The sequence below is a fragment of the Lolium perenne genome, chromosome 4 (genome assembly GCF_019359855.2).
Source record: "Lolium perenne isolate Kyuss_39 chromosome 4, Kyuss_2.0, whole genome shotgun sequence".
Classification (NCBI taxonomy): Eukaryota; Viridiplantae; Streptophyta; class Magnoliopsida; order Poales; family Poaceae; genus Lolium; species Lolium perenne.
The window spans coordinates 326,367,293-326,388,874 of record NC_067247.2 but is presented as its reverse complement, the minus strand read 5'-3'; the positions used below and the strand labels follow the sequence as shown (position 1 = coordinate 326,388,874).

Genomic DNA, 21,582 nt, shown 5'->3' with positions numbered 1-21,582 from the left:
ACATGCCCTGGTTGGAGCTGGCCCTCGTAGCCGCGCCTCCGGCTTTGGGAGTTAGACCGGCTTCGTGTTCCTTCCGCTGCCACTTCATCTCGCGCCTCCTCCGGTTGTTGCCTCTGTCACCGTCTCTTTTCAGCAGTGGCATCATCGTCTTGGTCACCTTTGTGACTCTCGCCTGTCGTCTTTGGTTCATCGTGGCCTTCTGGGGTCTGTCTCTGGAGATGGGTCGTTACACTGTCAGGGTTGTAGGTTAGGCAAACAGATTCAGCTTCCCTATCCTACTAGTATATCTGTCTCTCAGCGACCGTTCGATTTAGTCCATTCGGATGTTTGGGGTCCGGCTCCCTTCGCTTCGAAAGGGGGCCATCGATACTATATCTTATTCATTGATGATTTTTCACGGTACACCTGGGTGTTTTTCATGCACTCTCGCAGTGAGGTGCTCTCTATTTATCAGCGTTTTGCGGCCATGGTCCGCACTCAGTATTCCTCACCCATTCGCGTGTTCCGTGATGATTCTGCTGGTGAGTATATCTCTCAGCACCTTCGTGGTGTCCTTGCTGAGGAGGGCACCCTCGCTCAGTTTTCTTGTCCCGGCGCGCATGCTCAAAATGGCGTCGCCGAGCGTAAGCATCGTCATCTTCTTGAGACCACCCGTGCTATGATGATTGCCTCTTCTCTTCCGCCACATTTCTGGGCTGAGGCTGTCGCTACGTCGGCCCACCTCATTAACATTCAGCCTTCCGCTGCTCTACAGGGTGGCATTCCTCTCGAGCGTCTCTCTGGTGTTTCTCCAGACTACTCGACTCTCCGTTCATTTGGTTGCGTCTGCTATGTCCTTCTGCCTCCTCGCGAACGCACCAAACTGACCGCTCAGTCTATTGAGTGTGTTTTTCTCGGTTACAGTGATGAGCATAAGGGCTATCGCTGTTGGGACCCCGTTGGTCGTCGGATGCGCATCTCTCGTGACGTCACATTTGATAAGACGTGTCCCTTCTATCCTCGCCCCACCTCGGGTACTTACCCGGTGGATGATATCTCTTTTCTTCTTTTTCCGGATGCACCCCCTGCTATCCCTCCTCCCCTCCCTCCTACTTCTGATGCGTCCCCTTCGACGCCATCCTCTCGTTCGTCTAGTCCACCTAGTACTCCTCGTTCTCCGGCTTCGGCTCCTTCCGATTCTGTCCCTTCTTCCTCTTCTTCTGATGACTTGTCTTCTGCAGATGACCTTCCCCCTTCTCGGCCTGTTCGTCAGCGTCGTGCTCCAGCTCGTTACTCTCCTAGTCAGTATGGTCTCTCTGTCGTTTCCGAGCCGACTTCTTATCGGGATGCCGAGCGTCATCCTGAATGGCAGCTTGCCATGGCTGAGGAGATCGCTGCGCTTGAGCGCACTGGCACTTGGGATCTTGTTTCTCCCCCTTCTGGTGTTCGTCCCATCACGTGTAAGTGGGTCTATAAAATTAAGACTCGCTCTGATGGATCTCTTGAGCGCTATAAAGCGCGTCTTGTGGCTCGTGGTTTTCAGCAGGAGCACGGCCGTGACTATGATGAGACTTTTGCCCCTGTGGCTCATATGACTACTGTGCGTACCCTTCTTGCTGTTGCCTCTGTTCGCCGTTGGTCTGTCTCCCAGCTTGATGTTCAGAATGCTTTTCTTAATGGCGAGTTGAGTGAGGAGGTTTACATGCAGCCTCCTCCTGGGTATTCTGTTCCCGATGGGATGGTTTGTCGTCTTCGACGTTCTCTCTATGGTCTCAAACAGGCCCTCGTGCTCGGTTTGAGCACTTTGCCTCTGTGGTGACTGCCGCTGGTTTCTCTCCTAGTCTTCATGATCCAGACTTTTCGTTCACACTTCTCCTCGTGGACGCACCCTTCTCCTTCTCTATGTTGATGATATGATCATTACTGGAGATGACCCAGCGTATATTGCCATGGTAAAGGCTCGTCTTCGTGATCAGTTTCTCATGACTGATCTTGGTCCTCTTCGCTATTTTCTTGGGATTGAGGTTTCCTCCACTTCTGATGGTTTTTCTATCTCTCAGGAGAAGTACATTCAGGATCTTCTTGCTCGTGCTGCTCTTGGGGATGAGCGCACGGTTGATACTCCTATGGAGCTTAATGTTAAGCTTCGTCCTACTGATGGTGATCCTCTTCCTGATCCCACACGTTATCGTCATCTTGTTGGGAGTCTTGTTTATCTTGCTGTCACTCGTCCTGATATTTCTTATCCTGTTCATATTCTGAGTCAGTTTGTCTCAGCTCCTACCACTGTTCACTACAGTCATCTCCTCCGTGTTCTTCGTTACCTTCGTGGCACGATCACTCGTCGCCTTTTCTTTCCTCGTTCTAGCTCTCTCCAGCTCCAGTGCTACTCGGATGCTACGTGGGCGAGTGATCCTACGGATCGTCGTTCACTTTCTGCTTACTGTGTGTTTCTTGGTGGTTCGCTTGTTGCTTGGAAGACGAAGAAACAGGTAGCGGTTTCTCGTTCGAGTGTTGACGCTGAGCTACGGGCTATGGCCTTGTTGATTGCTGAGGTGACCTGGTTACGGTGGTTGCTTGCAGATTTTGGGGTCTCTGTTACGACACCCACTCCACTTTTGTCTGACAGTACAGGTGCTATCAGTATTGCACGTGATCCGGTCAAGCATGAGCTGACCAAGCATATTGGTGTTGATGCTTTTTATACACGTGCTCAGGTGCAGGATGAGGTTGTTGCGGTTCATTATGTGCCTTCAGATTTGCAGTTGGCGGATTTCTTCACAAAGGCACAAACTCGAGCGCAGCATGACTTTTTACTCTCCAAACTCAGTGTTGTGGATCCACCATGAGTTTGCGCGCGGGGGGGGGGGGGGGGTGTTAGAGTATATATCTGTATATTGTAGTTTCCCCATATGTTAGGGGGCTTCCTGCATATTTGCACCTGTACATGTACTATATATTGTGGCCTTTGGCCCCCTGGTAATACAACAAGTATATTGCCCTAACACTTACAAGGTTTGTTCCATAAGCCTAGAGCTTTTTGCAAGCACAGTTCACTCAGGAGTCAACATTAATGAGCATATATCTAAGATCAATCCTCTCTAGGATGTGGTATCGCGTCGAGGCTACGGGTAAGCCCTCTCTCCGACCATGCAGGGTTATGGAGGTCATCGTATAACTTTTGATTTCTTAATCCAGGTCAAGAACCATCTCGCTTTTAACGAAGATTCATGATTGTTGCATCTGTATAATTAGCCAATTTTCATGATGTTTGCCTCCATGTCTTTCCTTAAAGGGGGTCTTCTATTGTTCTCTGCTGTCGCTTGAAGATGTTGCAGCTACTAACCATGCCCAGAAAATTATTAATTGGCCTTCAGTGTTTCTATTCTGGAGTATCTTGCGTTGGCATTGCCTCAATATTATCTACAATCCCTTCTTAGAACACACTGGTTAAAAGCAAATTGAGGATATGAACCAAATAGCCTCCAACAAACCTCATCTACTGCCTATTATCTTAATATACCAGTGTGATTCAACCACCAACAATGTGCACTCTTTGCAAACACTGCTATGAAGAGCTTTTATTCCCCAAATTCTTCCAAGCAAGTTGTTCCTTCTTTGTTTTCCGAAACTGCAATGTAGGTGAGCGAAATATTTTGGTCCTAAGGTGTTATGTGTTCATTCTTCCACGTTTTCTTATATATCCTTCAGAAGGATGATAATATACCTTTGGGTAGGCACTAAACATTTCTTCAACTAAGATAAGTTGTTACCAATTTGATTTTCCGAGCCTGCATTACGAAGAGGTCTCCATTATTTCAGTTCTTTATTGACTAGATCTTTTCACTTTAGAGTTTTGTATGATAGAGGTTAGCTCCCTAATTTGGCTATAATAACTAAGGTGTGCTATTGTCCTACTGGTTGGTGTTTTACAGGTTTAGGACCACCTTAAACTCCGAGGACTCTGCTCCAGTGTTCCATGGCACTGATGGTGTGCATCATATGTTAAATGGAGCAGAGTCTATTTTTTCTTGCAGCGACCACCTGAAATTCATCTCCACCAGGTCAGGCTAGCCCAACCACAAGAAATAGTGTACTCATATTGTTCAAACGAAGAGCTTGCATCATAGAACTGTTATACGAACTCCTTTCAACAGAAATACTTCCTCAACAACGCCTATAAACTGCAAACCCTCATTCTGGCTCTCAGGTTTCCTACACCGCCCTTTGCACAGGCCAAAAGCAAGGTCAGCCCCGGGCTCTGCCCTCACCCTTCTGACGCTAGAGCACTCCACGGACGGCAACAACAGCACCGTCGTGGGACCGTCCTAGGAAGAAAATCGTCATTATCTACCACTGATTTTGCCTACAAACAACGGTATGGCTCAGAGTCCCTAGCCAGACCGCTCCTCTACTGCTAATTAAGGTAATATATACACAGGCACCATCTGGCTGAAGCCAGTAGAAACAAGGATCGGCACCATGTAAAATAGTTCACTAGAACAATGCACCGGCCCCGTCTAGCTTTGCCCAGTATACGGGCGCCGGTTAGCCCCACTATGTAATCGAATGTAAATTGAACGCTGCTTCTCTATCTCTTCTACTTTGTACTACGGGCGCCGGTTAGCCCCACTATGTAATCGAATGTAAATATGAACGCTGCTTCTCTATCTCTTCTACTTTGTACTACAATCAGTTTTCAGCAAAGCAAATGGCTTCCTTACTTCTGCCTCTTGAATGTAAAGCTACAAGAACAGAAGCAAATCAAATGATTTCGTAACTGCTGTCTCTTGAAATTTCTACTTGAATCACTTCATAGCAAGGACACACGGCCCTAACGAGGAGCGAAACTACTGCTTGACCACACAATGTACACATTCTTCTTCTTCAGATAAAACAACCTCCACGCTGTATCAAAATGACACTACAACCCAAATAACACGGGCTAACGGGCGCGGCGTGCCGCCGCGCCTATGCCTCCTAGTTTATTATTAAGAAACATTACAATAGAGCGACCTGCAGCACTCATGTTCGTTTGGATTTCAAAGCACCACAAAAACCAGGCCCCCCATAGGAGAACCCACCGGATACGACATCAGAAACACGATAACAAGCAGGAGAAGTCGCATGAGGCTGTAGCACTCCATTGACAGGATGGGTAGAGCCTTGTGCATCAACAAACTTAATGTCATACAAGGATGCACCACTTCTCCCCGGAAAGAACCCACTCCCCATCGGAGGACTTTCTTCTGTATGCAGGTGACTTGTGTAGCCACCAAATACAATATTAAATTGGTTCTTTTCCAATTTCGGGAACAAAGATTTTGGGAAGTATCCAACTAATTGTGCAGGACCATTGAATCCATAATAGATTTGCCAATCACCAGATGATTTATGCTGCGAGTACGGCAACAAAGCGTTAAGCCAGATAGGTATACTGTTTTTTTGAACTTCGTATATACTTTGCTATTCGTTCATATAACAAAACCGTAACTAGAGAATTATCTCTATATGTATTGAAATATCAAATATGATGAGCAACTTCATTAGTTGTTAATAGTCGAACATGATGGGTTCTTAGAGTCATTAGCTATACTTATTTTAGAAAAAACTTCAATAGAATGCTTACCTTGGACGCCCTGATTGTTATGTATTGCTTTTTACCCATAACTTCGGACACTGGATTAATTACATCACCAGGAGCTATACTAGAACCTGTCCTTACAAAACCAGGACATTGGCTGTTGTAGCAACCCCCTGGATGCGATCCATTACCCTGTGATGGTATGAAAACAGAAGTCCTGAAGTACGTAAGGCTGAAATCTCACACAATTTGGATATCAAGATTACTGAGAACTATTTAACCAGGAACTATACATGATAAAATGGCCATTTAGTTTGATCTGTTGTCAGTCGATTCTTTGTTGTCCGCTGATGTTTACGCAAAATTTCGGCACAAGCATTTGATTCATATTATGTCTATACCGAAATAATCTATAGCAATTTGGTCAATTATCACATAAGTTGCATAATGTTGGAGCTATTTGAATAAAAACAAACTTTTATTCTTAGCACCAAGAATACATCAGATCACGATACAATACTGGAGATCGTTTATGAAATATTGCTTGAATTAATGTTGAAATAGCGGGTGGTATTCAGTGAACACTTACGGGCCACCATGTAACAAAGTGTGTATCAGAATCCTTGTAGAGTGCTGGATGAACCTGTGCAAAAAACACAGAAGAGCTAGGTATTAATACTTCAATGAATCAAAAAATTAAAAAACACAGATGTGTCATAAGTTGATAATTAAATATTCAAATACACATTATTAACATGTTTTATTCTTAGAACTTCTAATACTCCGGAAGAAAGAAGATTTCCTTCAGGAGACCACTACCACTACACGTTTTTCTGAAAGTTTTAGAAGAAAAAAGAAGTGTACTCCTGCCTACCAAAGTAATTTCCCTTTTAGTATCAATTCAAAGAGAATTATAAAAAATAAAAAATACAGCTAAATATATTTTCATGATATATCACTATTATGCTAAAGGTGACCATGCAAATAAATTGATGGTAGGAGACCATGCATGTTAGATTCCTGAAGGAACGGTGTTTAAAAAATGTTTATGTTAAGGGCTTCTTGAAAATCCTCAATGGTAAGAAAGTAATGGAAAAATCCCCATAGTGGTGGAGTAACCTACAAATCAGACATCGTCGCAATATTTATGTTTATTAATTAAAAAAAGTAAATAAGGTAAATGTATGAAAATGTGCAAGAGAGCTGGTACTAACACCTAGACACCTAGTAACATATACAATTATAATCTACTCTTGGAAATTTCCACCACAATTCATTTGCTCATGAATCTTCTAATCCCCATATTCATAAATTTGCATGAAATAGGCTTTTAGTTCTTCTTGCCCCTACATAAATTCTCAATAAGTCTGTCAACAATTATAAATTGTGCTCTTTAGTTGTATGGAAGGTTGCTTTCCACGAAAAAAATGATTGCCTTCCTTTGGGTTAGCCGTTTAAGAAATGTGACGAACAAACTCTATTTTCCCAGTTAGACCTTTAAGATAAGCCTCTTATATGGATTTTGTAGTCCTTCGGTAATAAATCCTAGATGGAAAATACTCCTCTCACTAAGAAAAAAATCAAGGTTGCAATTTTAAGGGAAGGCTCTAAGACAAGACTGACGACACCCTATTTTACACACCGTTAGAAAATGGCAACTCTTTCCATACTAGCATGAAGAGATACGGGAACATTTATTATATTCAGAGTAGCGGGGGGGAGAAGGTCCCACTTGCAGAGCTAGGGGGGACCAGCAGGGACGAGAGCCCTCCCTATGCCGCAGCTTCCCAGGGGCATAGGTTTAAACTTGCTTGCGCCCCCGAACATCGGCCATGAGATCTGGAGGAGAGCGACTCGTTCGGCTGGTGAGTAAGACGATGCAAGTTACGACCGCATGGCATGGGCCTATGCAGGAGTCAGGCTTGCTTGCTGTTTAGTTGACCCGTCGGTGTATACTGAAGTCTTTTAACTCTAGGCCCATAAAAATAATAAAGTAGATTGAGTCATGTCCTTTCTTCTCTAAAAAAAAGTCATGTACTTCCTTCCCTTAAAAAAAGCAACGCACTTCCTATAAAAATAGGCATCATGTCAATGTCAACTAGCAACCCCTAAAAGCATCCTCTCAACTAGCCGGGATTTGAATCTCAAAAGGAAAAACTAGGCAGGGATTTGGTACTAAATTATCTACCTGGCCCTAATGTAAAAAAATTCTACCTAGCCCTAATGTAAAAAAATCTAGATGGCCCTCTTGCTCGAAAAAAAACTTGGCCCCCTCTATGCTTTTATCCTGGCTCCACCGTTGCTGGTCCTGTCCTGCATTATTTTTCTACCGGGATAACGTCACATCACAAGACATTGTCAAGGCAATTAGTCATCAAACACGAAGATCTATGACAGGGGGACTTGCTAGGTTGATAGAAGAACCCATTCACAAAAGAGATGGAGGAGAAGATAAATAAGGGAAATGATAATTTTCTTCAAGCAAGGCGGTGTGAACAATAAGGTAGACCTAGTTAACTAAATAAATTAGTACTTCAAAATTACTGTGAATAAAAGTAATTACTTACATGCCATCCAAGTACAAATCCAGTAATCGAAGTTTGTCTTCCATCTCCCATATCATAGATCCAAATTGAAGCAGAGCTATGTTGTTCAGGTTGTAAATAAAAGTCATAAACATCCATTGTAACTTCTACCCCGTAATAACTTTTACCATATATCCTTCGATCCCATATTTGAACTGCGAACTGCCAAAAGACTATTCATTTGAGGTCATTCTACAAAAATCAAAATTACAACATAGATAATAAAATATATAGTAATAACATATATGATACATGCCCAATACTCACATGATGCATGTAGTTTGTTGAATCTTGAGGAGAGACTTGTTCTCCATTGGCTGGATGAATTTGTAAGGGCCATTGCATTGTGAGGTTTTTCTCCTTTAGTTTTTCCATGAGATATAAAGAATTTAGGAAGAAAGTAAAGAATGATTGAAAAATTAATAATACATGCCTATGGATATGGAATTACCTCTTTGTTAGAAGTACAACATCCTCCTACCATTGCACTACCAAGAACTAGCACAAAACATGATGCAATTTGTTGAGAGGACTTTTCCATTTTGAAATTCTGACCAAAAGTGAATGGTGATGTCTAGAATTGTCTCATTAAATAGTGTGAAGTAATGGTGGTTGGAGGTTGAGAGTCAATAAATCCGATATCTACAACATAAATACCAGATTTAAACCAAATAATGATGACATTTATAGACTATGAACAAATAGATATGATCATATCATGTATTTAATAAGTATTATACTCAATAAAAAATAAGTAAATTAATAATTAATAAGCGGCATTAATAGACTATGAACAAGCAAATTCAAACAAGCATGATATGCTTAACAATTACACAACAAATAAACAAATGAATACTAAGGAGCTTTTAATAATCCCTGAGTACCTAGATAGATAGTGTGAAGTTGTGGGAGATGGGTTAGATGGGAGTTGATGGTTGATAAGGAATCATTTTAAACAAAATACACTAGTACGGAGCGACGCTATGGTCATGGGTGAAAATACCCATGGGCGTACGCACAGGGTGGGCCTGGTGGGCCGTGGCCCACCCTAAATTCTGCAGAAAATGCTGACTACCCGTCTTCTGGGCCAGCGACTACATTCTCGCGAGCGACAAACGTGTTGGGCCAGCGAGGTGACATCGTAGCACGTTTCAATTTGGCAATGGGGCCCCATTCCCCGATCCCCGGTGGTTAATTCACCTATTAGGGGATGGTTTTGGTTAGTACTTCATCCCCGTGGGGTCTTATTGGAGGCAAACTAGCCCCATTAGGCAAGGTGGGGTCTGTGTTACCACTATCCATACCCGATAACCATGAAATCCCTGTTAGGCACATGACATGTGGCACTATATATGGTACAAGATAGGTGTGTATAGATACCAAAAAAACCCTAATCCTATTGTACTCACATTTCCCCTCCCGTCCCCAATCGCCGTAGTCCCCAAATCCCAACTCCCAAACGCTCGCCTCTCCTTCCTAAACTCCAGATATAGCCAGCCCTATCATCCTACCATGTTGTCATGTTATTTTGGGCTCATAGTTACTAGCTAAAGCGGGGATCGTTAATCGGTGGTTATTTGTTTACTCGATGAGGATGGAGATGGTAAAAGAACTTACCCCATGATAGTTAGTGGGGATGGGGACGGAGAAAAATTTTCAGCACGGGGATGGTTATGGTTGAGCAATAACCAGTGGTTAGTGTCCCCGTTGCCATATGGAAGCACGTTTGGTATAGGCACGGATCGCTTTCAGCCTGTTAACGTACGCCCAAAGCACGCATCACACCACCGCTACTTTCGTGCGCGCCTCGTCGCTTCTGCCCATGCATGCATCTATGAATCCAAATCAATTGGCACAAGCTAGATAGGTAGCTCGTTTTTATTTTCAAACCGTATAGCAGATTAGCACTTAATCGAACTACAAAAGTTAAAAAGATCCGAATACACTAGGACCTAAAGTTTTATTAAACCATGGTCTCTATTAAAAAAAATCTGAATACGCTATTTATTTGGTCTCTATTAAATCAAGGTGTTATCCCTCCTTAGCTAAACCAATTCCATCACTACTTTTTGTCAAAAAATATATCAATACTTTTCAATTTATTTCTGGTAGATTGTCATCTAGAAAGTATTTGTCATAAGATATAAAAAAAGGTGAGTTGATTAAATTCTAAAAAGATGAGTCGGAATTTTTTTCAATACTATTGCAATTTCCTCTGTTCTAAATATTTATTTGTCAAAATTCTGACACATAGGGAATATTTATTTGGCCTTTTTTTTATTGAAAAGGTGTAGTGCAAAAAAAAAATTGAAGTGTGCCCACCCTTCAATTTTTTTCTGCGTCCGCCACTTACCTAGGTGGAGGCGGACTTGGCCGGCGACGTCAAGGCCTGAGGCAAAGGCCGGCCTGGAAAGGGAGGATATATATGTCTAGGAGGATCTTGGGGCCGCTAGCGAAGGAGATGGCGAGTGAGAGATGGAGCTGACAGGCGGCGACGATGCTCAGTGTGAGAAGACAGACGTGGAAGGCGGAGAGGGGAGAAGATGCATGCGCTAAAATCAGGCGAAGCAGCGACGTATTGTATCATGCCGGATCACTGCCGTCCTGTTGGATGCTAGATGCCGCGGTGGCCGTGCCGAGCTCACACTGTGCCGATCGAACCTGCTAATCGAGAGACCAACATACGAGAGGGTCGTTCGCGAGCTCATCCGGGCCAGCAGATTCAAGCTCCCTAACAGCGTAGAACTAATCCCCTTGCCTGGATAGAATTGTAGATTTTTAAGGAAGTGATATCTGCGGCTAAAGGGCAGTCGTTATACGAGCGATGCAAACAAGAAAATAGGCCACGGTTAGTTAGAAAATGGGGTGTCATTTCTGTAATTTATTGAGTGTGTGACACCAGGCGTTCACAGGTTTCACCTTAATAGTAAAGATTTTCGAAGTGACTGCTTCATAATTTTCTTACACTATATAATTTGCCAAGCTAAACAATTCCTGGGTGCTGTACGTACTAGCTAGTTCACCACATAATTTTCTTCGACTAGGTCAGATATTCTCGTGAATGCACACTAGCACTAGTGTACCGTCATGTCAATTGTCAACTGAGTGCATTACTTATTTTTCCTGTTGGTTGTTGCTGATATCTCTGTGGTAGCAACTTGTAAATCTGGGAAGACATTCAACGAGGTGGTCACATGCTACTCAACGGGTTTAAATGATAATTTGGAGTCATTTCAGATTGTATTTAGCTAGGTTCTGCATGCACCTAACATAACACAACTGTCAATAGCGCATTGTGTTTTCAAAACAACTAGCACAGTGGCCCTCGCAAATGCGAGGGCAATGTCTGAGTATGTCTAAAAATTGTGATTCTACATATATTTATGTGTGCGAATAGAATTTAATACTTCCTCCGGTTCATATTAATTGACTCTAATATGAATGTATCTAGAACTAAAATATGTCTAGATACATCCATATTGAAGTCAATTAATATGAATCGGAGAGAGTATGCTTTTATAGTTACCGTTAATATTATGCTAAACGAAAATTCAATTATACAAAGGCATATTTAATCATTTATAATTTGTGAAATAATAATTAATATTTCCTCAAAAGAAGAGTATCAATGATCATATGTTCCTTTTGTACCGTTGAAGCTTGGGCTACACGTATGCCACTTCTTTGAAAAATTTGAAAACGACATTTAGATTTCTAAAAATTATTTTTTCTACATGTGGATAATGATGTATTCTACCAGCATGTGAAATCTCATGTCTGAGTATGTCTAAAAATTGTGATTCTACATATATTTATGTGTGCGAATAGAATTTAATATGCTTTTATAGTTACCGTTAATATTATGCTAAACGAAAATTCAATTATACAAAGGCATATTTAATCATTTATAATTTGTGAAATAATAATTAATATTTCCTCAAAAGAAGAGTATCAATGATCATATGTTCCTTTTGTACCGTTGAAGCTTGGGCTACACGTATGCCACTTCTTTGAAAAATTTGAAAACGACATTTAGATTTCAAAAAATTATTTTTTCTACATGTGGATACCAGCATGTGAAATCTCAACTCAACACCCGTTGTATTTTTGTCCATGCAAAAATGACAAAATGTGATAATTTGGAGGTTTCAAAATTTGTACTCTTCACTACTTTAGATTTCCAATTTTAATATTTTTACAAATCCTAGAATATAAGGTATTTCAAGTCAATATTTTGCACGTTTATAGAATTCATCATTACCTACACCTAGGATTGTTTTCAGGATTTTTTGCAAATCAAAAATGCCGTTACCAAAATTTTCAAAAAAAACTTCTAAATGTAGTTCAAGTTACAAACGGCCGCACTATGACGAACTTTTTATTTGATCTTACTTCTGTGCGAGGTTAGATCTTATGCTCGGCAATTTCTGATCGATTTAGAATCAACAAAACTTATATGTTGATGTGTAAATAATAAGTCTCTGGCCAATGGTGTTTAATATAGTTACGAAGCTCAAATAGTCATTGTAATAGTAATGCACTATCTTTTCACGTTCTAGACAAATTAAGATGCAACCTCCTAGATTTAGCTTTGATCCTTTTTATAAACATATTCCAAATAATGGATATCCATATATGTTTGTGCTCAAATTTAATAACACTATACTTTTTATAATCCCTATAATATTGTATAAAACAAAGGTTGTCATTTTCTTTTTGCTTTTCTTGATCTCATTCTAGGGTATCTTTCACCCTTGGATGCATTTTTTCTGCATTGTCATTGATACCGACGAGGCTACCATCACCGAGAGCCATCCCTCGCAGCCAAAACAGCGCCTTCAAGAAGGGGATGACGTGTCTGCGCCGCCGCTGCCCGGTCCGGCAAGCCAGACCTAGGGTTTCCCCTGGCTTCGAGGGTAGAAACGGTCAGGACCCAAAACCACGCCTCCAAGGAGGGAGATGGCACCCACAGGTGTCACCGCGGTCCGCAACGGAAGAACTGAGCAGGGTTTTCACCCGGGCCAAAGACCGCCCAACGGCGAGATGGAGACGCGCCAAAAGCCGGCTTGAACCACCGCAGCAGGAGGCAACTAGAGGTCAACGGAGAAGGGTGAAACGCACCAAAAGCCACCGCAACAGCCACCCAAAACCGGCCAGAAACGAGACCGAGATGGTCTACTCCTGGTAGTTGGTTCGCTACTGCCGCCGGAGCACTTCGGCCACCACCGCCGTCAGAGGGCCACCAAGGGGACAGCTCTCCAAAGACACAAATACAGAGCTGAGCCAGCGCTGCCAAGGAGGGGGAGTCGCTCGCTCGAGCCCATCTGGGCCCGTGCAAGCCCATCTAGGCCCGCAAACCGAAAACGCCGCCGGCGCACCAGGCCGCCGAGGGCGGACGAGCAGAGCACGACGCGTCGGGTCAGCGGCGACCCCAGCACCCTCCACCAGCCCGCCGACGCAAGCCCACGCCGCCACGAACGACGCCGCCTGGAACGCGGAGCCGCCGCCACGAGGACGCCGCCTGGAACGCGGAGCCGCCGCGCCGTCGCCGAGACGACCGCGCCGTCGCGCCCTCCGTCGCCGGGACGCCCACCATGACCGCAGAGACCCGCGCCTCCACCGCCGCGCGTGGGAGAAGAAAGGCCCCGCCGCCGCCGGCCCCGCACGGGCTTTGCCCTGCGGCGCCCTCTGGCGGCGGCGAGGAGAAGGGGGGCTGGGGGGCTGAGGGGAGGCGCCGCCAGAGACCGGTCGCGGGAGCGACGCGGGAGCTAGGTCACCAGAGGAGGACAATTAAAACCAGCTCCGGTCGCGAAGGATTTCCTTGGCCGGAAGGCGGACAAGTATCTCCCACACCAGGATTTCCTCCGGGAGGGCGGCAGCGGCAGCAGCGATACGGCGGCTGTGCGCCCCAAAGACTGGAGTTTATGGACAGTTAAGATTCCTGGCTATATGTACTATATGCTAAATTGGAATATGCTTATACAACTTTGAAGGTTACGATATTTCCTGTGACTTTACCATGATCAATCAACGAAACTTGGTGTATGTACTGTAACTATCAAGTGTGCATCATGAAGCATGCAACTTGTGTTGGATACCTGATGCCAACTCCACGCATAGAAAGAGCTGAATAGTGCTGCAATATACAATTTACTTGCCTGAGAACCTGAAAGTGGAAGATCATATACTATCAACAATGATCACAGAAGCACATCTCTTCATCAGTGATGCAAGAAGCAAGCTATAGTACAATACCATCTTCTCAGTTTCATAAAATCAAGTGGGCTTCTTAAAAATGATTTCATCATGCGCTGATATAGCCGATGTCATTCCCGATTTCTAAGTAACTATATTTTGAATTAGATTTCGGAACCTGCTATGATTAAACTATAATAAATGGTTAGTCCCAGATCCTAATTGTTTGGAGAAACACACATGAAATGCATGTATAGAAGCATGGCAGTATAGCTTCATCCAGAACTGAACGCTGCTGTTTCTGAGGAGGGTTAATGTGGGGCGCACGTCGGGCATCAGCAAAAATCTGGGAACGGTGGAGTTTGAGGTAATAGTGAGTTTCATAACTGTTCACATCCGTTCAACACATATAAACCAGTAGCATAACTAATCAGACGAATGTTGACAGGTAGAAATAATTTGACATGTAGACTACTTAAATTTTCAGCCATGCATCAGTATACCCTTTATTTATCCAAAAACATTTGGACACCATAAGAGGACTTGTACACTAAGATAATAAAAACTTCAAATGTATGGGTCTACAAATTCAAGGGGCTACAATCGCTTATTCATCTGGTGTCTTTTTCACCTGCTTGCAAAAATATGGGTTTGAACGATTTGTTTGTAACATCAATAATCAAGCTGGCAAAAAGAATATTTTCATGCAATTCAAAGTTGACACAGATAACAACTGGGACTTATCTTCGCACATGTCCAGTAGACAATAGTAAGTGCTTAAACCGATACACTCTTTGAAAATGAACCATACAAAAAAAATGAGAGAACAAGTTCTTGGTTTTATATGGTTGTCATTTTACCAAGCATGAAAAGAGCACAAACCTGAAGCAACATTTCATCCTGCACTGTCGACACGCTCTCTCTACACCGCACCCCAGAGGTCTCAACGGCAATGTGCGGACGTCGATGCTGTCCTTCGAGGCCTGGCTTATGTCTTTGCTCTACAACTCATTGTACATTGGCTCGCTCTTCGCATTCATAATCATTTGCAGAAGTCGAAATGTTGAGAGATTATTCGTTTCCATGTACTGATGAAGTTGTTCAAGAAGATGACTGGTGTATTAATAGGAAACATATACCTTGTCCTTGGAGGCCAGATTGATCCAGACCTGTAGGCTCTTCTTCACACCGGCATCTTCAAGTGTCCGATACAACGGCCCGCCATCATCCACTTTTCGGGTCCCATGCAACTTAACAAGAAAAAAATGGAAATAAATTCCAAGAAGATAAATGGAGAAATCTTTGATTAGGCTTAATCCTAGATCCCTCCATTGATCCTAGGATAAGTAAAAAACCTATCTAATCATATAATTGAGTGCCTCTCTATTATGTGACGGTACCGCGACGGCAGCATGGTTGGCTCCTCCGTGTAAGATGTTGCACCGACTGCATCATAACCAGTTGGATGTGGTTTCCAACCCAGCTTAGATATTAGGAAAGTTTGGTAATTACACTATCATATCTGATGGACAAAAGGATGGTAATTTTCAATTTACTTATCTCAAAATTACACTATCATAGCCTCAAAATTGTGATTTTGCTAACTGATATAAAATTCCACCATGTTTTGTCCAAAGAAATTTCTCATGTTTTTCCAAACTCTCAACAAACATATTACATGTGGCATATCAATGCCAACTTCCAAACTGCATGGTTTAGAGGGGAAGAGCTCAAGAAACACAAGTTTGCAGCATGTTATTCCTATACCAAGGGTGGTTTTATAAAACAATGGCAGCTATGAAATGGACTTTTGAGTAAGCTTACAATTGGATTATGCATATTCCTGTTGAAACATGGGCTAGATATGCCTTTGACACAAGTTAACAACCGTAGTGAAGTTATCAACAAGATGATATTAGATGCCAGGAGAAAGCCAATAAAGACAATGCTTACGGCATTTTCAGCGGTCCGACCGATTTCGGACACGAAAAGTGTCCGCTTGTGTCCGTTTAGGTTTGGCCACCAACATCAAATTGGTCTTATTCTCGCATGTGTTTGTTTGGGCCGGGGGTAGACTAAAGGCCCGCCCATTTTTTGTCTAGTAGAATTTTTGAATTACTAGTACCAATTTACATAGTGCCAAATAAATTAAAAAGACTAGAAAATAACCCTAGCTAACTAGGGCGTCTGGCATGGCTGCCTAATCATCGTCGTTGTCGATGAGATCGATGAAGACCGGAGGTGCCCAAGGCCACGACCAGTGCAGAGGCTGTTGAGGCCGGCGGTGCTGGTGCGAAAGAAGGCGATGTAGGGCGGAAGGAGGCGGTGCTGGTGCGGTAGGTGGCGCGGAAGGAGTCGTTGGCCTCCCTTGTGATTGTCATCAATTACCAAAATCACACATGGGGAGGCTCCATGTTCTTTCAGCGGGGATGCCCAAGCGCCGTCCGGGCCAACACTAGACAAACCTATAAGAGAAACTCAATCCAAATGTTAGTTTATAGGGATTGTCATCAATTACCAAACCCACACATGGGGGCTCCATGTTCTTTCAGTGGGAATGCACAAGAGCCGCCCGCTCGAACACTGACACGCGGGGAGGCGGGAAGCGCCATGAACGCGGCGCAAAAGACCGAAGCGGCAACGGCAGCAATTACTACCGTGCGGAAGACGAAACGCGCAGGTGCTGGTAGGCCGGCCCGAGGGGAACGACGCGGACGCGCGCGCTGACCGCATTTTGTCCGGGGTGGCGCATTCTCTCCCCAAATTGGGCCGTAAATGCATCGGAGCGGACATGCCGGTCATTTTACGTCGGGCCGCCAGGCTGGGGTTTTTCAAAAGTTTGCGTCGGTCGGAGACTCGGAGCGGACAAATGGTTACTTTGCATCCGTTTACGTCGGGCCGCTGGAGATGCTCTTAATGGCATAAAAGACAAGCTCATCGTGAAATACAGTGGGAGAAAAGTGAAAGGAGAGACTACGAGATGGGATATTACACCCTTCTACTCTAACAAATTAGAAGAGACCAAAAGGTATTTAAGAGGATGCACTACTGAGAATGCTGATCTAGGGTTGTGGCAAGTTAGCACCAATGAGCTTGAAGCACATGGAGTTGACATCAGAGCTAGAACTTGTGGTTGCAGAAAGTGGGATATTGGCATTCCTTAAAATCATGCAATTGTTGTAAGAGCAAGTCCAGTAGGTACCCTAAACCGCCCCCAATATGAAATATATGGGAGATAGAGGGGGAAAACACGCTCCAGCAGCACCCCTACCCCTCCTCTGAAACATCGGTGCCCCCAACCCAGACGCCCCCACTCTCCTACGTATCGAGGCAGTGGAGGCACCCCCGATTCGCCGAGGAGAGCAACGGCGCGCTCGCTCGAGGAAGCTTCCTCCCACCACCAAGCTCCCGGTCAGGTATGTCTTGGCTCTTCTTCTTCTTCTTCATTTTTTGTCAAAATTGAGCTCCAGATCGGTCATGGTGGGGAGAGGGGAGGGAAGGGGATGAGGAGGTATAGCAGGGGAAGAAGGATCTCAAGGGCGAGGCTCTCAGACAGTGGTGGAGGAGCAGGGAGGGGCGCCTAGGCCGGTGGTGGAGGAGGGGATGGGCACCTCGCGGCCGGATATGAGGAAGATGAGAGGGGTGAGGGGCAGCTCGGGCTGAGAACGAGAGTAAGAAGAGAGGGAGGTGAGGGGTGAGTGGCAGTCCTAGGCGACGTGAGAAGGAGCACGAGCTGGAACAAAGAACAAGAGGACGATGCAGTTGTTGTTGACTTGGGCTATAAAATTGCGTTCCTTTTAGTACCATGTGTTTCGTTGGTTCACTTATTCCTCTCGGCCGCAGTGCTAGCTGAACTAGCATTGGTTTAGTAGGGAAATTTAATACCGTCAAACTGTTGTCCAATTGATGCAGAATATTTGTCAAGTTGGCGTCATATTCTTGTCCAATACTGCTTCAATAAAGCCACAGTTGGTGGCCACCTCAATGCGTGGAGACTCTTCCGGCTGGCCATGGTGGCAAGGGGAACATGCGAAGCACCGAGATTTCCTCTGCTTCTTCAATGTGGCAGGACTGGCTCCTGCTGCAACAACGAGCGAACCACGCGGCGGCCATGAGCGTTGTCGCGATCTTTGGCCGTAAGGGCGGCCCTTCTAGACGCCTAGATGGTGCTCCACTCAACATTTAGTGCGGGGGCCGTCCTTAGAGCTTCTTGCTGGAACCAGCACTTCCTCAACACCAAGTGGTTCGTTCCCGGTGGAGTCGAGGCGCCGACGATGGAGGCTCAGACACGGTGGAGAGGACAGGGGATCCGATTGCTTTTCCTGTCATACTTTTAAGGTCCTTTTTGCAATTAGCCAGGGCTATGTTGTACTTTCACTTTTTCTTTAGGGCTCTTTTTTAATTTGTACCCACCGATGAAAATATAACTGCAGCTCTCGGGGTCCTTCGAGGCCCCTCCTGTGTCTTTTTCCAAAAAAAGGCAGTTTCCAAATTTATGGGGTACCAATCGGTAGATCGAATAAGACACCGTTACGAACACGAACGCACAACCGCTATTTATACATACGCCGATTGATCCAACGATCGCATACACTCCAGTTTGATTGATTACCCGGCCGGCCCAGATGGACGCGACCAACGACGGTGACCGCTTGCCCTACGACGTGCTCCTCGACATCCTCAGCCGCCTCCCGTGCGGCGCTCTCGTCGAATCCCGGCGCGTTTGCCGCTCCTGGCGCGCCGCCGTCGACGCCCACAGCCTTCTCCTCCCCTACTTCTTCCCTCGGGCTGGCGCCTTCCCCGGCGTCTTCACCAACAACTTCTGGTCGGAACACAAGGTTGCCTTGCAGTACCAGAAAGACTTTGCGTCAGATATGGGGACTGTACACGGCGCCAAGTCCTCCTTCTTCAGCCCATGGAAGTCGCGGTCGGGGCGGCTCCGTGGCGCCGGCGGCGAGCCCGTCTTCCGGTTCCCTACCTTTCGGCACGACTGGGCCTCTGTGATGGACCACTGCAACGGCCTGCTCCTCCTCGAGGGCGACTTCGGTTCGGCTCGAAAAGATTACTATGTGTGCAACCCGGCGACGGCACGGTGTGCTCGGCTGCAGCGGCCGTCCGAGGAGGAGCCATGGCCGGACCACGAGGCCATGTTCCTCGCTTTCGACCCAGGCGTGTCGCGGCACCATGAGGTGTTCCTCTTTCCCAAATACTTCAGAGAAGAGCAACTATTCGAAGAAGACCTAGGGCAGCAAACGTATGTCAAGGGACATTTGGGTTCTGCACACGACGAGGAATCACAGACGTCACCGCAGCAAAGAGGGGTTCCACCACCTGAGCAACTACAAGAACTGCATGTCCATGAGCCACGGGATGAGGATCCTGGCCATGCGCTAGTTTCTGTATTGGTGTTCTCGTCACGTACTGGCCGGTGGGCGAGACGAGAGTTTGTGCCCGGGCCTTGCGCCCCCAGACACCTCTACAACGCGGTGATTGCGCCACACGGTCACTCTGAACAAATATGGAAGTCAGCTGAATACTGGCGGGGGTCCCTCTATGTACACTGCATTAACGGTCTCCTTATGATCCTTCGCACCTCGGAGGGGGTGTACGACATGGTCCAAGTTCCTGGGAAAGCCTATAATGAGAAAACATTTAGGTGTAGCTACAGGCAAGAGCTGCCACATGTGCGTGTCTTGGCGAGCTACGAGAGAGGGGTTCACTATGATACTGACAAAATCGTTGTCGTCCTCGTGGTCGTTGTGCTGCGTCTGTTGACGACGCGTCGGCGTCTGCTGACGACGAGTCGGTGCCTGCTGACGACGAGCCGGCGGTGCAAGGCCGAAGGGATAATCCCTGTCGCCCATGAAGCCAGCCCTGCGTCTACTGTCCGTCTCCGTGGACAGGTACGTACGCCATTGCTCGGAGTCGATGGCGTACGCCGGATCGGCGCGGAGGTCCGGGGCGCGGAGGTCCGCCGGCAGATACCGCCTCCTGCGCCGGATCTCCGCGGTGCGATTAGGCTCGCGCGCAGGTACTAGAGGGATGGGCACCCGGCGGCAACTGAGCCGCCAGCCGCCAGGCAGCTGCACGCCAGACCAGGCGCCGCACGGCACCCATCTGCCGTGCAAGAGCCTCCCCACCGTCACGGGGAGCGACACCTTCTTGCTGCCGCTGCTGGAGGCCTCGAAGTCGTTCTTCTTCTTCCCCATGGCGGAGCGGCGGTTGTGGTGCGTGTGGAGCTGTGGGCGAAAGAGCAACGCGGCCGGTGGACTTTTAAGGGCGGCCGCGCGCGGGATACGATGCCATTGAAGGCGCCGCGAGCCCGCCCGCCGCCGCCAAAGGCATCGCGCAGAATGTGCAGCCGCGGCATTCATGGCGAAGGCTGCGGCGCAGACGCGGAAGCGCTGACCACGGAAGCGATGGCCGCCGAAGCGATGCCCTCGATGCAGGCTCGTTGCTAGGCGGGCCCGGTGAAGACCGGAGCGGACACTTTGCGCGTCCGCGCAGCGTCCGCCGAGACGCAAACCTGGCGCATATTTGGGCCAGGTTTGCGTCTCCGTGGACGGCCCGGTCACTTTGCGTCGTGCCGCTGGAGAGGGTGCCAGACGCATTTACGGTCAAAGCGGACGCAAACGGTCGCTCAGCGTCCGTTTGCGTCGCGCCGCTGGACGGGAGCACGCGAGTCAATGGTCTTCAGTTCCGCGCGGGCACAAAACTCATCATTGACAAGACACCAATGCACAAAAGCACACCGCGAAAACACATCACAAAGCTTGATCGTCTGCTCAGCTGTTTGGTGAGCGATAGGGTTGGCTCTCGCGTCGCCCCCGCGAGCGACCGAGGGCCCCTGGCGGCGGCGCCCCTTCGCCCCCCCCCACCCACACCCCCTCCCCCTCCCTCACCGCCGCCTGAGGGCGTCGCCGGGCAAAGCCCGCGCGGCGCCGGCGCCGGCGGGGCTCCTCTTCTCCCTCGCTCGGTGGTGGAGGTACGGGCCTCTGCGGCTGGTGAGGGCGCCACGCTGTGCGGTGGGCGCGGCGGCGCGGTCCTTCGACGACGGCGTGGAGACGACGCGGACCTGGCGCGCCTGCGGCGGTGGCGGCTCTCAGGAGCGTCCTCGTGTAGAGATTCGTTGCATAGAAAACAAAAAATTTCCTACCGCGAGAACCCAATCCAAGCCAAGATGCAATCTAGAAGACGGTAGCAATGAGGGGATGATCAAGACTCACCCTTGAAGATTTC

At 46.6% G+C, this 21,582-nt stretch overlaps 1 protein-coding gene across 1 annotated transcript; it reads right to left on the bottom strand.

Moving 5' to 3' along the window:
* Positions 1 to 4,886: 4,886 nt before the first annotated feature.
* Positions 4,887 to 13,744, bottom strand: LOC139830233 (protein neprosin-like). Its single transcript, XM_071818238.1, has 4 exons — positions 13,628 to 13,744; positions 6,153 to 6,206; positions 5,609 to 5,755; positions 4,887 to 5,376 (listed from the first exon to the last, which is right to left on the bottom strand). The coding sequence occupies exons 1-4, from the start codon at positions 13,742 to 13,744 to the stop codon at positions 5,005 to 5,007; spliced, it is 690 nt and encodes a 229-aa protein (XP_071674339.1). The 3' UTR covers positions 4,887 to 5,004.
* Between the last annotated feature and the right edge of the window lie 7,838 nt (positions 13,745 to 21,582).